General features: G+C 40.5%; 1 protein-coding gene across 1 annotated transcript in view; it reads right to left on the reverse strand.

The window, feature by feature from the left end:
* Window positions 1-16,884, reverse strand: part of VWDE (von Willebrand factor D and EGF domains) — a 40,695-nt gene extending 23,811 nt beyond the window's left edge. Inside the window, exons 1-9 of the mRNA XM_075495539.1 lie at window positions 16,766-16,884; window positions 11,458-11,642; window positions 8,348-8,579; window positions 6,227-6,292; window positions 5,244-5,503; window positions 3,645-3,734; window positions 2,083-2,227; window positions 1,172-1,386; window positions 777-850 (exon numbers count right to left, since the gene is read on the reverse strand). Of these exons, the coding sequence (XP_075351654.1) occupies window positions 777-850; window positions 1,172-1,386; window positions 2,083-2,227; window positions 3,645-3,734; window positions 5,244-5,503; window positions 6,227-6,292; window positions 8,348-8,579; window positions 11,458-11,642; window positions 16,766-16,853 (1,355 nt within the window). The 5' untranslated portion in view covers window positions 16,854-16,884. The remainder of the gene's footprint in view (window positions 1-776; window positions 851-1,171; window positions 1,387-2,082; window positions 2,228-3,644; window positions 3,735-5,243; window positions 5,504-6,226; window positions 6,293-8,347; window positions 8,580-11,457; window positions 11,643-16,765) is intronic.
* Window positions 16,885-17,931: the final 1,047 nt, after the last annotated feature.

The raw sequence follows: 17,931 nt of genomic DNA on the forward strand, positions 1-17,931 counted from the left end.
TTTGGAGGCAACATAGCCTCTTCTTCTCACCCTGCCACTTGAAGAAATGTGCTTCTGCTGAGCAGAGAATATATAAGTCCCAGGTGTGGAACCTGTGTTTGTTTTGACACCTTCCATGAGTTAGAAACACTTTGAAAGACAGAAGCGTACCAAACCCATGCCAGCTGTGGCCAAGGAAGCTGTCTTCACTTTAGAAAGAAGGTCAGTGATGTGCAAGTGACAGCAGTGAACAAGTCGCTTTCAATGCCGTTAATGAACTCAGCCCAACGTTACACAGACAGCAGATAGCTTCTAGCAACTTGATCCTTACAAGGATTCAGATACTGACATCCAGAAATAGGGAAACTATGCTGTAGATCGGAAACACCTTTGCATTAGAACAGTTTTGCCTAATCAATCATTTTATCATTGTTCATATTAATAACATTTCTCTTTTTCATAGTCAACAGACTCTACAGCAACCACTCCTCTCTTGGCATACTCCTCTAAAGAGGAAAATAGTCCATTTACTTCACTCTTTTGCCACAACCCCAAAACCTGCATTTAGAAATACAAATATTACAAACATCATCATGACTGGCAAGCTTTTACTAACTAAAGCACATTTATCCTTATTGTCCAAGAAAGAATGTAAAATACAGAGTGCAGTTGTGGAAAACTACAGCTAACTTTTATCACCAGCACAGATTTAAAATAAATAAATAAATAAAACAATAAAACAATCCCACAAAAAATCCCAACACACTGAAAATTAAGAGCAGCAACCCAGTGATTACCTTCCATCAAACGTAATTATATGAGGGTCAGTAAATGAGTAGCAGTAGGCAGTGGGTAGATCCTTTACTGTAATCTTCAAAACAAAGAAGCACATAGTAAGCCATGTCAGATTAGGAAATAAACAGACTCAGGCACATTATTTATCTTATGATACTAGTTTACACTCTAATAAATATATTATATTATACTTTTAATCAATCTGAGTAGTTAATATTAAAATGTAAAAAAAATTAATTCAAATGAAAACACAGCATTTCAATGAAAATAAAACAATGGAAAATTGACCACTTAGAAATCTTGGTGTGAGTCAGCAAGTCACAAGTGAAATAGAAGCTTCATTAACATCAGCCACATTCCTGGCCAGTTTACAGAGCTTAACATGAAGATTTTCAACCTGTGTGCTTTCTGGAACATAGCCATTCCACAGGAAATTCTCACTGGATATAGGTTCGACTGCAATTCTGGTAATTCTGTCTCCATCCTGCATAAAGTCTGTCACAGCAGTGAAATAAATTACAGCTTGACTACAGATTCCATTATTGCAGGGTTTCTGGAGAAGATCCACATGACAAGAAGAAAGAGCCAAGTTTAAACCTAACTGCTCTTTACCTGTTTTAATGAAAACACATCATTAGTGAGTTTTCCTCTAAATAAGTCACATTTTGTATACTACTGTTAATATAGATACTAACTTATTTACAAACATTTTCATAAATTGAAAGAATTATGCATTTTTCTTGGGTTGTCTTGGGGGTCATGCAAAACCCCCTCTCTACATCTTCATACACACACCCAAGAAAATGGTTTTGAATTTTCCAGTTCGATAGACAAATGGAAATCATGACAGGCTTGCTAACGTGACATAAAAATGGTTGTCTGCATAGGCGAGGCTCCTCCTGGTGTTCACAGGACTTGTGCTTGAGAAAGTACTACAGAAAATGGTAATAATAGTAAAAAATAAGGACTTCACGACCTAATATACAATACTTGCCGCACAACAGGTCAACAAAATGAACTGAATTATAAACTTTGCAAGTATTATGGTATTCTGTCTATTCAAGTTAAAGAATATGGCTCTGATCTCCATAGCTGCCAAAACCACCTGCTAACTTCAACAAGTAATGGATTATGGACACATTCTTCCATACTTTCAGCAGCAGTATATACAGCCTGTGAATATTTTGTTTTAACATTTTAGAAAGTATTTTACAATGTAACAGCTTCTCCAAAGAAGGAGACCAGCGGGAATATTTAGAAAAACACATTAAACATACAAAATGCAACAAAAATCAGGATAATACTTACCTTCATCAACAGTATTTAATGTTAGTGAGATTTTGCAGTCACTTTCAAGCTGGCTAAGCTCAGGACAAGGAATAGGAATGCTACTTTCTATTGCCAGCCTGTATTCCTTGCCGTCTTCCGATATATCATACGTTTCTGGATGTATCTAGACAGAATAAATTGTACTTAAAATGAAAGCTTTGTGAGTAAACTACAGCACTGCTTATTAACCAGTTAGGAGTACAGTATCAAAAACTAAAGAGGTGGAATGGTACAGTGCATGCCCTGCTCCACTTGATCAGGCTTATTTAGATGGTCATATTTAGACCTGCTCCACTTGATGGGCTTATTTAGAGCAGCGGCATACTGGGGAGAAGATGACACAGCAGCAAGAGTCTTGAAGAGGTGGGAATAAGGGGCAAGGATAAGGAAAAGGCAAGAGTAAAGGCTGGCTAGAAAGGTAAGGAATTAGCAAACCACATTAACACCACAAGAATGTATTCTCTGGGTAACTTCTGGACGCTAAAATACAAACGGTTTGGTGTATTGTCTGGGGGGAAGGGAGGGGGAAGCTACCTACAGGCAACAGGGTCCAAAATAATTTGGAAGCACCGTATTTCTCCTGGGATTCCTCTCCGTAAACTTACACCACAGTTCATTATACATGCATAATAAAAAAGGCAACTAGAGATCAGTAACAGAGGCCTACAGCTGAGCCTTGTACATGGGGTGAAATCTGAACACAGCCTCACAGGAAAACAAAAATGCATCCACACTGTGCAGTCGGCACTACAGACTTGCACTTACGTGAGATAAATCTGGGCCCTGATCCTGCAGAAACATAAGCTCAGGCTTAAGTTTACGAAGGTCAAGTCCTTAAGTCAACAGGACTATTCCCAACATGTAATGACAGGCAGTGTGTCCTTCTGGGGCTGGGGTCCCGTTCCTGGCCAGCAAATGGGTCCCTATAGCTATATCCACAGTAGGAATGAAAATCAGTTTGGAGCTTGGCCTCCGACCAAGCGGCACGGCAAGTGGCACGGCACAGCGGCCAAGTGGCACAGCACAGCTCATGTCCCGCTTTCCCTCTCTAAGCCCAGACCAGGTTGGCCTCACTCTTCCCTTACCCTCACGGCCAGCTGGGAAGAGGCCCCGGCCTAGGCTATCCTGTCAGCCATGTGCTGGGAGAGCCTCTCGGCACAGGCCAAAATCATGCCAGAAAAGGCAGCAGCAGGTAAAGGTAATGGACAACAGCGGGCCAGGGCTCCGGTCTGAGCCGTGGCCCTCCTAGTTTACAAATACAGCGTCAGAGCCGACTCTGGCTGCTGGAAATCAAGGCTTTCACTAGGTGCGCGAGTTGCCAATTCCGCCTTCCTCCACCTTGAGTACATGGGAAGCATAGAAACAACTTTAACTCTTCTGCTTTTTGACAAATTTAAGTTCACCACAGCCAACAACATGCTCTGTTAATTCACAATTAATACATTTTGAGTGCCTTCTAGTCAGAGGACTGACTCCTGTAGCAATACTCAGAAAGATTCCTACTTTATTGTAAGTAAAACATTATTTTCTTTCAAAATTACCTTAATGCCAGCGAAAAATTCCTTGCTCTCAACAGAAGAGCTTTGTATATCCGGCTTCTCCATGAAAAAAGCAGAACTGCTACAGTAGACCTGTAGGGCAAAACCAGCATAGTAGAATACATTTTTGGTATGAAGCGGTCACATGAAGACAAAACCCAGCCATCGTGGGTCAGTTTGATGGATTTATCATGCTCAGTCTTCTGTTTGCACCAGAAGTTACCAGTTGCCAGTGGCGCTGCTTAAGAAAAACAGAAACAGATCGAGCATCCCAAGACCTTCTCCTGGCACACTCCACCAGTGGTGCAGAGACTTCTTGAACTAAAGGCCACATACAAACCATCATGTTTAACAAGCACCTAAGTCTCCACGGATTTAACAAATCCTTTCTGGAACATTTCTGCACCCCATGACATCTTGTGAAAATGTATTGTATACTTTATTACATGTTATTCACTTCTTTTTGTCTGTTTCACATTTTTTGCCTTTTCATTTTGTTGAGTGCCCATTAGATCTTAAATTATGCAAAACAACCATCTCCTCCTCCTCCTCTTCTTACTACACTTTTTTCCTGGTGTTATGGGCCTGGATAATCTTTTTCAAGCTGAAGAATTTACTGTGATTTCCCTCCACTGAACCAGTTCCACGCTACTAGACACTATGGTTTTGCATTTTTTCTTTGTTTATTTTGCTGTATCCCTTTTGAGATGTGTTGACCACACATGCAATATTTCAGATCCTGAGAAAACCAAGGATTCATAGCAGCAGCAGGTAGTTTATGACTGTGCCCTTCCTTTTGACTGTCACTGAGCTAACGCTGTCAGGCAACTATTCACAAAGTCCCCAAAGGATTTTTGAGTATTAGCAATTGCTGTTGTTGTCCATAAGCCATCCAAGCAGCCTGGCTTTGGCTTGAACACACATGCACACACACACCAACCACGTACTTTTTTTTTTTTTTTTTTTTGGCCAGGAAAAATGAACCTGTATTTTGGTATATACAGGTAGAAAGCTTATTGATTTTCCAATGCTTAAGCTTCTCAAAGTTACCATGAGAGCTTAGGTCTTGATTCTGCTATCACGGAAGGTAATGCAGGTACTCCCACTGCTTTGGATGGCAAAGATTAAACCATTCAAATCCAATCCTATAGACAAAACCATCAAGCACCAGCTCATTATTGATTCAGACAAAAGAAATCTATCTAATGAATCAACAACACAGCTTCTCACAACCCCTGGCTCTTACAGCCTCTCACTTAGATGCAGCTGCATCCAAAAATCCTCTTAATTTACAGTATCAAACAAAATCACAGTAGAGGGTGAAGAAGATGCAACTTGAATAAACATTTATCTCCTGGAGACATGCTACACTGTACTGAGACAGACAGTCTCAAAACCTTAATGGCAGTGATAATTACTGATATATTCCGTGGTATTTCCGCATTCATATGGGCGCTGCTGGTGTAAACAACAACTAGAGGCAGTATGCTTCTGCCAAGAAAAATTACACAGCAAGGTGCTGGAACTCTGTCTCTAACAACTGTTAGTGTCTACTAAGCCATATTTACTGAGCCAAGAGATTATAATTAAGTTTTAACATACTCTGTCTCCAAGTCTGACGTTGATCCCATCTAGTTCTAGAAGTGAGAACGTATGAACTCCTGTTTCATGTTTCAGTTCTTCTTTGATACCTTCACGAGAAAGTCTTGACCAAGTTACAATGAATCCGACTGAGCTGTTTGCAAAAGGAACGCCAAAGGTACACCTTAGGTAAATGCTGCCTTTGATCAACTCTGCTACAACTTCAGGAATGGCTGGTAGTGATGGTGACACAGATGGAGATGATGAAGGAGCCAGGTTACCTAGTCAAATAGAATTGTGGTTTGTGCTTTTTATTCTGTGCAAAAACAATATTGGATGAAATGACATTGACATATATTTTGCCAATTAATACACTAATAATATTTACCTTTTTTCATATGTGGTAATACTACATAACTGCTTAGGGAATCAGAGAAAATGTGTATGTTCCTTTTATTAATTATTAAAAGAAGAAAAAAACTCTTTATCAGCCTTTGATTATATTCTAGCCAATAGGAAGGTGCTGAAGAGGGGGGGAAAAAAAAAAAAAGACAAGGGAATAAAATACAATTAATTATTTTAGACAGGAGAGAGCAACATGCAAAGGAATTTGCCTGACAGAAGAATATTTTCTCTACTTACGAAGGAAAAGGGAAAAAAAAAAAGAAAAAAAAAAAGGGCTATGTAAAAAGGAACAGAATAAGCAACAGTATGATTTGTAGATTCATCTTATATTTGACTCCCAAAGAATCAAAGTAATCTGTAAATCAGCATTATTAAAATTACTTTTTAACATTTTGGTACTTATTCTGAACATTATGCTGAGAAAGAACTTTTGTAATCCAAGGTCTGAAATTGCCTCCAAACTGCTCATTTTGCAACAGACTGAGCAATACTGTTGATAACATGAACATGTTTTTATTCAAGATAGAGTATGACTAAATGCTGACATTATTGGGTCATAGATGCACAGAAAATCTTGAAAATCGAAACAAGATACTCACTGCTACAGACACCTTGAATTTTCATTCCCTCAGGATCACAGGTCTGTGGCTTTGCATCTGAAACAACTATAAATTGTTCTTAAATTGTATATTCACATACATACAGAATACGTACACCAATGCTCTTAAATTATTGCCCTGTGTTAAAAATACACCAAATATCACAAGATGCTAATTGAAGTGAATTTACACTTCAGAAGCAGAACAGAAGCAATCTTGTAATCCAATCCATATACAATTATGGTAGCAGTCAATACAAAGCCTTGTGCTGGAAATCACAAGTAGACTGGCTATGCCTAGGAGGAAGGGTAAAGAACTTTCCACCACCTCTACATCTTTTACTGCAGATGTATCCAGCCAATACTTATAGATGCTGTTAGTGAATAAAAAGGAATTAAACTATTCTCTTGAATATATATTTTGTCTCCCCTAATCCACATCTGAATGCTTATTCATTAATTGTAATCCTGGACAGCCAAATTCAATGCAGACCTGCTTTGAGAAAGATCATCTTTGCTACAGGGGCCTAAGAAAAAGTGCTTGTACACTGCTATTGTTTGGTACTTTGAATGTTATTAAAAAAAAAAGCAGAACTTCGATTAAACATGAAAATATCAGTGCATTTGTAACAGGAGGAGAAAGAGGTTAGTCACTCCACTCGAACTAAGTCAAAAGGGCAGCAGCAACACTGAAAACCCCATTCACCAAAAAGAACGAAGAGCAGATTTTGATGTTCCACGCTTCAGTGAGACAACATTTGAATTCCTTAGCATGTAGAGGAGAGACTGTTTGAAAATTTGCATCAAGTGTTTACAGCTATCAAGTTTTAAAGAGAAAACACACATGGTAACCTAGATACAAAAAGCAGCACAAGAGTACAATGCACTTCTCATGAAAACATCATCTTAAAAGAGGGCTTTTAAACTCAAAATGTGTTTCAGATTTACAGTATTCAGCAGAGCCGAACCAGAGTTATGTTTCTTGCCTACTTCGTTTTCAGGCAGTAAAAATTTGCTAGCTCGCTGCCTATGGTTTTTATATCCTCTTTCCTCTCCATGAGCCATCATCCAAAGTAAATGCAAAGTCCTATAGTGCAGGAGTTCTTCATTGTTTCAGTCACTTGCATGCTGAAATGTCCCATTTCTGGCAGGTTTTTTTCTGTCAATAAAACCTTGGAGAATGCCTTAACAATTGGACCTAAAGGTATAATGATGGGCCAATAAAGCACCAGAAAACCCACTGATAGTTTTGCTATTAAGCTTTTGAAAGCAGTCAGTAATAGAGAATATGACTTGGAGCAATACAGTATACGACGCAAAAAATATTGCTAGTATTTTCACAATGGTGTTAGAGCTCGTAGACCTAATAAGAATTTCCTACCGCACTAATTTGTCACTATTTCACAGTATTTATAACTGTAAGGATTTAACCATGCCTTCCTGAGGTTATCTAAAACATTTAGCATAAATAATGAAATACTGAAGTTTTGAGCTGTGAACACCAACACACTTTTGCAGCACAAGGGTCCAAGACAACGCGAGACATTGCAAAAGGACTCCACTTCAGCTCTTTCTCATAGTACTAATAAAGTTATGTATCAGTAGAGCATTTCTGCTTTGAATTTTCTTCTAGCAACAATGTGTATATTCTCCAGAAAGATGATAGAAGAGTTACAGTAAGAAAAATATTCCTAACGACGCTAAACAATAATTGATATAAATACAGTTTGGTCAAGTTCTTAAACAAAATTTACTCTGACACATAATTCTATGCATATTCAGTAATGGGTATTTGCAGAGTATGAGTGCCATTCTAGGTACTCTGAATTTTGACTTCTAGATGTGTCTTATATCCCCACCTCATTATACGGAAAATTTCAATCCTTAAGTTTCTGAGCCTTGAACAATACTTGAGTGCTAATTGTAAGTTAAAAAGGAGTGGTGTGAACCCACCTTACCACACCAAGTCATTTTTCTATTGTATCAATATTAAAAGTAAGGATTGCAAGAAATGTTAGCATGTATAACTATTTCCAGACATTTCCGCCCAGCCAAATATCAGAGAAAGACACTTACTGATAAACACACACGCTGAGTTGAGTTAGAGCATGCATTTTCTCACCTTCTGCACAATACCCCATGCATCCTTGGGTGGGCTGCAGTAAGTAAACAAAGAAATCTCCGCAGTTCCTCACACTGACAGGGATTCGGAAAAGACAGCAGTCTTTTGAAGTGCTGAAGAAAAACTGCCATGTAGCACAAGCTGTTAACTGTTTGATCTCACCGGGCCGAGGCATGGATTCTGACTCCCTCAGAGACAACCAGACAGGGGCTTGAGTACCACAGTGATTCATCTTCAGCACCAGAGAAAAACATCAGAAAATGGTTAATGCTATATCAAACTTGCTGTGCTTTAATGAGAGGTACATATGTATTCAATTAATTTCCTGCATGAGCTTTTAGCAAAGTTTAGACAGTATAATTGAGAGCTTGCTTACTTTCCTCCTCAAGGTTGAATACACATACATACACAAGAGACTTAAGCCCTTCTCTGAGTCTAATGAATTTGTGTTTCTAAAGACAGGCTATAATTTAGTGCCTGAAGAACTTAACCGGGAGCCACACCTGAGTGTTTTGCCCAAAAAAGCTAACAGTTGTGTTATGGCTTAGTGAGTTACCCTACACCCGTTAACCTACAGTAACTGACTGCGTGCATGCTATCAGGGCACCGCAAATACAGGGCAGAACATACATACACTGAATATCAACTAAAGGTGCTAAAGCTGACACTTTTTATCTGCCCTTTGCCATGGTCTGAAGGCCCGCCTAACCTCCTGGATTTCCTCTAAGAGATGTGGCCAGCTGATGCAAGGTTACTGAGTTGCAGCTCTGGCCAAAAATGCAAGACACCTGATAAGCCCTGTCTGTCTTTCAATTCCTCACTTTTAGAAACAGATATGCTTGTAACATCCCCCCCTCCCCCCCAACAACCACAGTGACTTTGTAGCAACCCTAAATCCTTTGGTGTTTACAAAGCAGTGGACTTCACAGGGTCTGTGGTTCAGCTGCGCTGATTCAACACGTGATTTAAGAGTGCTGTTCTTCCCTCTCTCGCAAACAAAAGCCTTGATCAGTGCTTTTCCTCATGGAGCGAGAAGTGTCCTGTGGATAGTCTCCTTCACCCCTCACCACTGTGGCTATGTGAAGTCTTCAGGTCAAGGAAGCTGCCATGCAGGTCACAACTTAACAGTAGTACCAATCACGGTAACCAAAGCCTACACCTGATTTAGCAGACACCAGAGTTTACCAGTGGAATACAGAAAAATTAATCCTGAGAAAAGGAGACAAAGAAGGAATCTGGTTCATGGGTTACCAGTATGAGTTAAAGATCACCTCCTGTCTTTCATGTGCTGCAGAGAGCAAACTGAAGAGAAACACCTAGAAGGACACTGTGTGTTAAAGCCAGCATTTGCAAAATATTTACATGAAAACTACAAATCTGAAATCATGAGATTTTGAGAACTTCTTCTCCTTCATATGTTGCCTCAAGTATTCCTTTCTCTGACCCGATAGTGAAACAAGGTCTCAGATCATCTTGTCTTTAGACCCCTTGGTCTAAAGACTACTGCAGACTCATTGAGCAATTATTCATCTCAAAAGTACACTTTTCTTTCTTAATCTAGAGTGTCTGAGCCCACCATCAATCCATCAGACAGACAGAATTAATGAGAAGTAGACAAAAATAGGATGGATTGTTTAACAGAGTCTGAATCTTTGACAAGGATTAAACATAGCTATAATAAAAGTTCTCCTAAAGGGAAAGGAAGGAGGAAACTTCCCAAACAAGACATCCATTTTAGTTTGGTTTTAATGTTTTGACTTTGAGATTTCAAAATAAATGTCTTGCTTTTGTCACCAGATGCAAAGAAGCAGATGTCCATGTATAAATTTCATTTGCTGAATAAGTTTTGAATCAATCTCTTTCCAACTATAATTATCTGGACTCCTCTGTATTAGGAAGGTAGGCTATTTTTACCAAATGTTTACTAAGCTCTGAGAACTTTGGTCAGATTTCTAAAATTTTCCTAGATGATCTGAGCAGGTATCTTGCTAGTCTAACCTCTGTTCTGAAAAACATAGTTTTTTCCCCTGGTTCTTTGCATAAAAGTATCCAGTCTCAGAAAATATAACTAGTTAATTAATTTGTTTGTATCAAATCTAAGTGAAAGAAAGTCCTTCAGGAATTCTATTTTTTGCTAGTTTTTTGCAAAATAAAAGCCTGGATAACCGTAGCCTGTACAACACAGCCCTCCGAGTCCTTGAGTCAGCTGCACATTAAAGGTACTTCAGTGGCTTTATACTGCTGTAAAGATTTAATTAAAAATAAAATACGTATATAAATGGATAAAAATAAGAGGGGCTGGTATAAACTCAGTTGAGTTTTATTAGCATGTTTTAACTGTTTTGTAGTCCTTTAAAAGTGTTTCATTGTGGGGCTTTCCTTTTTTTTTAAGACATTAAAATCAGGCAATTTCAATTCATTAGAAAAATCACGGGTAAAATATTCTAATGACTTTTTTTTTTTTTTTGGACAAGGAAATGTTTTAAAATAGGAAACTACAAAGATATATCTCCTTAGAATATAACAGAGATGTTGGTACGCTCCAAAATAAAGCATTACGAGTCTAAAGTATTAAATATTCCAAGTAATTCTTGAGTCTTAGGGGACTTGCAGATGACAAGGCAACTAATCTTCAGTTAGCTCTGTCAGTTCAAGTCATTTCAGGAGTAATCTCTTCTCTCTAACATGATCACTTTAAAAGCTCCACAATTACTGGATTCATGTGGCTGCAAGTCTTTATACCACTTTCACATGGCCTTCCTAACAGACTGACCATCACATAGGTGCAGCTTTACAACATGATATCCCTGCTACCCTGCCACTGAGAAAATCTTCTTTAGCAGTGACTACAAATGACAGTTCTTGAGTGCTCTAAAAGGGATGTCATTTATCATCCTCCGCTATTGCCCATTCAGTGTAAAATTTTCAACACTTAAGACTTAATTGTCCAGTTAACACATTCTAATACACTCAAGTATTTAGAGAGAATAGGTATTCTGTATTCCTCCACATCAGTCTCCATAATCGTATTCTTTTTTTATACCTACCCTACTGAAAAATTCTTAAGGCAAAATATGTATTTCTCATAATCAAATGAGTTGTAACAATACCTCCACGCACTTGGTCGGCATCTCAGCAGGCTTATCAAAAATCATAAAGCGATACCATCCTGGTGTTAGGGAATGGTCACATATTAAATCCTGAATAGCTGATTGCTGGAGGTGGGATGAATCAAAATCAATGCTTCGGTAAGGGCTCTGCAGGATCTGATGTCCACCACGAGAGCATTCAAGAACTGTGGAGCAAGAGTATTTCAAGTATCAAGATGGAATGCCTAACAAGTATGTTAGAAAAGATGTTAAGTATGTTTAACGGGAAAATATGGATATATCGCAATATGATGTGAAGCTACTTTTACTGAAAAACACATTGAGGTCTTAGTAACAACAACAAATAGGTATGTTAGCACTCTAAAATTTAACAGAATTCATCATGTGGTAACTTTGCCTTCTGTAAGTGGACAATAAATGCAAATTAATAACCACATTAGGCATTTACCCTAGATGTAAAAACAGTGGAAAGCAATATGTTTATACTTTCTCTCTGGATTTTGACTTTCTAGTTCCACTGATGTTTATGAAACCTAACAACCTGAATAAAAATGGGGTGTCAGATATATGAGAGGATTAAAATCTTACCTCAAGAGGAGTAAGGATTATCCAAAGGTCTTTTGTAAATAGGCTACCACTCTACAGGGTTCCTATGCATGAAATGAAGAATTCCCTCAAATGGATGAGAAGTAGCTGCATACAGTTTGCATGTATACATGCAGATCATAGCAAAAGTGTGTATGGAAATGGGTAGATACTTAGTCACACATTTTAACTCAATTTGCATGACCGACATGCTAAATTTTAATAAAGTAAATACAACTGACAAACATATTTTTGGACATGTAAGTAACCTTGTGGCCTCAAAAAAAATCACAAAATTGCTGATAGGTAAAATGAAGGATCAGAATCTGAAGAAGTCTTTACAACAGTTTTTTTAAAATGCAGAATCTTTCAGAAATAAAGCAGAATGCCAGAACTTCTGAGTCTGATCTAGCAGCTGAGTTGACTCCTGTCAAAGACAGTGACAATAAAAGTTCTGGCTAATGGCATATTTGCATGCAACATACTGAATGGCCACTGTTGCTCAGGAACGTGCTTAGGAAGTGAAAGTAGGGGAAAATAAAGTGAGAGAATATTTATAAATAAATAACATTTAAAATATACCTATCTATTTACCTTGCTTTTAAAAATGGATACCAACAGACACTGACTGTGAATGGAATTTCAGGTTACATTGAATGACACAGTTAATCTTAATTCTTGCCTCTACTATGCTACTAATGAAGTAAAAAAATGCAGCTGTAAGCAAAGCTCTATAATCTTACATTCTGAATATTAATACTCTGATCTTCAGTTTTCGCTCCCAGGTTTTTCTGTGTTTGTCCCATGTTTTGCATGGTGTAATTGTGTCACTGATTACAAACATTTTGGTTCAAATCATGCAATAATGCACTATCTTCCACATTTTTCTTGTCATTGTCCAGATAACCACAATTATAAAATAGTTTCAAAATCAGGTAATTCCCCTCCTTTAAATGGAGAAGATGCCCCAGTGAAAGAAGAGACTTCATCTCTTTCAAGCACAGTATGAGAATCCTATAGTCTTTCAAAGACTGAAGATTTAATCTGCTATGGCTTTAGGCTACCCAAGCAGGTAACAATAGCTTTATCTTCTATCCTCTAAGGGCAGATGGAAGTCAATGTGATTGACTGTGCCACCACTGTGCTTCTGAGTTGCTTGTAGTAGCCTGTAGGCTATTCGTGTCCATACAAGTTGACCTCATCGAGAATTTATCCTTCATTGGAATTTGAAGAAAATCCCTTGAAGAATCACAGGTCAGTCATGTGTGTTATTGAAATGTTTTCCAAGAAAGCTACAGCACAAGCAGTTTACGAACCATGGGGAAAGTTTCCTCCTGTCTTCTATTTTTTATTGGAATTCTCCCTTTCATACAGCACCCTCATTAGTTTTCCTTCCTGTAACTGAATCACTCCTGAAACAATTAATATCTGTTACCTTTTCCATTAATAAATCAAGCTAGACATGAGACAAGTCTTTATTTTCTTTTCCTCCACAGTTTAATTAGATCATCGTTTGATAGATCTTTAAAAGAGCTGACTGTACTCACTTGTAATAGGGTTATAAATCCTACTAAAGATCAAATTATACGTTCCTTATTATTATGCACATCACTTTAAAATGTCACCCAGCTCTTCGTGTATTCTTTCTTCCTTTTTAGAAGTATGCTAATATTTCCATAGTTATTGCTTGGGAATCTCATGTTGCGTAAACTGGTTGATTTTTTTTTCTTTCTTTTCTTTTCCTTACCTATTCTGCAAAACAACTGAAAATAACTGCCATTGTCAGTAATACAAATTAAAATATTTTGTTGCACATCTGAGCGTAACTGCTGTGCTGTCTAACTCTAGCAACAGCAGAAACAAATAAAACTATCATATTTATGGATACATACACAAGAAATGAATGTTGTGTTCTTTCTGAAAAAGTTACCCCTGCAGACCAGATCTGTTGAAATCACAGGCATTTAAGAGGGGAGTTGGCTAAGTTTTCCACTGAAATCATGATTTCCTTATTCAGGATGTATAAAAAAAATAATTTTGATATAAGCATTCTTTCAAAATTCATTCTCAGACTGATGAATACCGATTTTGCTGTAATGCTCCAGAAAAGCTTTGCCTGTGTCTAACATGCAGCAATTTTCAGCCCGATGATCAAGTCTGACAAAATAATAAGGAATGGAAAACAGGGTCTGATAACTTGAAAGTGCTAAGGAAGCTTACCTACAGGGCAAGCTTACCTACCACCTCTGCCTAGTATGGGAGGAACACTGAAGTATGGGAAGATGTTTGTGCTACTGTTGACTTGACTTCATCCACAATCACAAAATATTCTGACATGTTCTGACACAAAATGGAAAACTCATGTTAGTTTTAACAGAATTTATCATTTAAACATTATATTCTTGATGGAAATCTTTCCATATATACGGGAATATTCTTAATTATTTCTTTTTGGACCTTTAAATGTATTAGTGATTTAATAACTTTAATTTTAAATATTTGCTTTAGAATAATGAAATTCTAATTATAAAATACACAATTGAATACTTGAGAATTAAGACCATGAAATTCAGCCTCCTTTGTAGGTTGTGCACCATTGGTTTAACTTAACCTAGCAGAGACACATGCGATAGGCTATGAGGAGAGACTTATTTCTAGGAAGTCAAACTCTCCCATTTTTGTTTGGAGGTCCAGGTACTACATACTGTCTGCTGAAAAAGCAATCCATTTTGGGAAATATGCAGCTGTTTCCCTAGAATTTGAGTTTACTTATCATATTCTATGCTTCTTTCCACAAACACCCTATATTCTGTATATGGCTCTCTACTGTTCTTTGACTGAGGTCTCTGCACGCCAGGAAGAATTTGATTCCATATCTGCTTTTTCCTGACTATCTTCAGGATTAATACAGTGAGCTTTGCCTATTTGGTCCTGCCAAGGACCTACTTGGTCCTGCCAGATGTGAGAAATGTGACCCTAAGCTGGAAAAGAATTCAACTTTTGCAACATCTTGAACACAAGGACAGCATTGTGCCGGCAGATGAGCCTTTTGGGAGAGCGAGAGACAAAATCTCTGCCAACACAATGGGGTTTGTACCATGACTGCCACAAACAGGGTCAGGTAATAGGTACTCTGAACACCACACGTTAACCAAAAGTCAAAGAGGTTCTTGAAATCAGCACAGGAGCTCATTTTCCACAAAGAGATATTGAAGCGGCTCCTGATGACTGCCTCTGAGGCACTCGGGTGGCAAACCAGTTCCACAAAGGAAGGGCAGAGGAAGGACTTGTCGATTCCCTGTTCCCATCTCTGTTCCAATCCATGGGCAGAGAGGGGCCGATGATTTTCCACCTGTCCGTGATGTCTGCAGCATTATGGAGCAGTCAGGACATTACGGACTGAGGACTGCTGGGTGCAAACCAGAGCAGAGATGGGAAAAGGAGCCACTCGCGGAGAACAGGCAGGCAAGGGCAGAGTAGCAGGCCTGGCAACTCAGTTCCTCAGGTACGAATAGCTTCTCAGTTTATACCTCTGCTGCCCAAAGGCCGCGATCTGGCAAATGACTACAGGTGAACAAATAATGCCATTAGTAAGTGCCCACTCTGATCTTGAACGTGCTTTTTCTTGCATCTACTGACTGCAAAGGATGCAGCATGTCAACATCCCAAGGCAGAAATTAGAACTAGGACTGCATTTAACAAAAGCACTCGGATGTATTTGTGGATTTAAACTCTTCCAAAATACTAAAATAGAAAGAAGTTCACTTTTTGGAAGAAGTTATCCTGAAATAATTATTTAGGGTAACACTTTTAAAGCAAAATATAAAAATTACTATTTACCTAAAAGATACCATTTGCTTGGATGAGACATGTAAAAGAACACAATCCCAGATGTTGTGGCAATGACAGTACTATCGCAATGCAATGGAACAGGAATATGAATACTCCGCTACACGGAACAATGAAGGAAATAGAATCAACACGCACACATTAATACATCTTTATAAATAACCCTACCTGAACGGGCGTGAAAACACTTTTCAACCACTCATGGCCACACCCTAAGGGGTACTTTGTAAAGGTAGTAAATAGTTGCATAACCTTTAAAAAAATGTAAAACATACGCTTACAGAATATTTTCTAGTAGTTCTCAATATAATAGGCTATTGTATCTACTCGTTACGTGGATTTTCTCTCCGAAATTCGAAACAATACAGATACGGCTTTGGCACAGGTTTTGCAAAGCATTTTGCAGAGGTCCCAGGGAAGGGTGTGCCAATGCACCGCATGTGCTCCAGCACACAGGGCAAGGAGAGCAAGGAAGAGAGAGTGGGCGAATTAACAATCCTGGTCTTCCACTTTCACTTGGTAGGTGTTCCCTGCAGGTGCACTGTGACAATGACAATGTCTATTTTGCCACTTCATAAAGTTAAGCCTCTTCCAGTGAAACCAGTTGCATGGCACTACCGGGCTGGAAAACAAGCGGTGTGCGGGCTCAGGGGAAGGCCCTGACCCGCGCCGCTCCCTGGGACCGGACAAGGCGAGCGCTGCCCGCCAGCGGGCTCTTCAAAGCCCGGCGGGGCTGCGGGCCAGCGCCGCCCTCGCTGCGCCACGGCGCCGGGAGCGGCCGCCCGCCTCCGCGCCCTCCCGTTCACCTGCCGGCGGCGATGCCCGCGCCCGCAGCCGCTCGCCCCCTCTCGGTGCCCGGCCCGGCGCCGCTTACCTCGCCGGCGGGGCCTGGCCGCCGCCAGGCTCACCAGCACGGCCGCGCAGAGCCAGAGCCGGCGGGCTGCGGGGGCGGCCCCCGCCATGGCCCCGCCGCGCCGGCCGACCGGGCGCTCCGCTCCGCGCCGCTCCGCTCCGCTCCGCCGCCGCGCTCCGGCCGGGAGGCTGCGCCGCCGTTCTGGCGGGGCGGGCGGCCTCTGCCCGCGCTTCTGGCCGCTCCGCGCTCCCACCCCGCGCCTTAGAGCAGCCCCTCCCTCGGGGGGTCCTCGGCCGGGCCCGGCCCTCAGCCCGCCTCCCTGCCGGCCCCCGGCCCGGCCCCGCCGGGGGTCGCGGCGCGGGTGTCCGCTCCCGGCGCTTGGGCGGCGGCAGGCGGCTGCGGCTTGTGCCCGGGCACGGCGCGGGGGGCTTGGGCCCTGGGCGCCAGCGGTTCCCCGGCGCGCCTGGGCACCCCCGGCCCGGGTTTTCCGTGGGGGGATGTTACCAGCAACCGAAACGCAGTGACGGGGCTCTGTGAAGTCGGGGCTCTGTGAAGCAGCCGGGGGCTCTGTGAAGTTGCCTCTTTGAATCCTAGACAGACCCAGAGCTGCTCGGTGTCACGAAAGAGCAACGTCCTACTGTCCTCTGCCCCATAAGGGCATTGATTTTCTAATGTGCAGTAAAATGCTGGAAAAGAGCCAGTTTCAAATTGTTTGCCATGAATGCTTTGGTCATTTCCTTAGATCACCAAGAGTGTTCTATACTTTTGCTTTAGTAACAATTACAACCTGCTGCCTGTGATACCGTTGATGCAGAATGAGTTTAGCAAATCTTTAACAGTTTCGAGCACCCAAGTTTCAAGGCTTGCTGGGAGATGCTCTTCTTTGGAAATGTCTAGCAGAGGGCAAAGAAGACGACAAATCTCAGCATTTAAGATGTGGTAATGCTGGTGTTTTTCTTTGTAGGCCTGAGGTTGTGCAGGCGCTGGACTACTTTGCACACACGAGGCTGTACAACAGTCCACAGAAATGTTTCACGTTCTCTGTAGGATATGTAGACCTAAATCAAACAAAGAAATATTGCTGATACTAAAACACAGCTTACTGCCATCCACTGAACATCTGCAGGGGTAAAATTTTCAGCAAGAACTGCTTGTGGGAGGTACTGGTCTGGGTGGCTCTTTGCAGA

Source organism: Mycteria americana, chromosome 2 (assembly GCF_035582795.1).
Source record: "Mycteria americana isolate JAX WOST 10 ecotype Jacksonville Zoo and Gardens chromosome 2, USCA_MyAme_1.0, whole genome shotgun sequence".
NCBI classification, from domain to species: Eukaryota; Metazoa; Chordata; class Aves; order Ciconiiformes; family Ciconiidae; genus Mycteria; species Mycteria americana.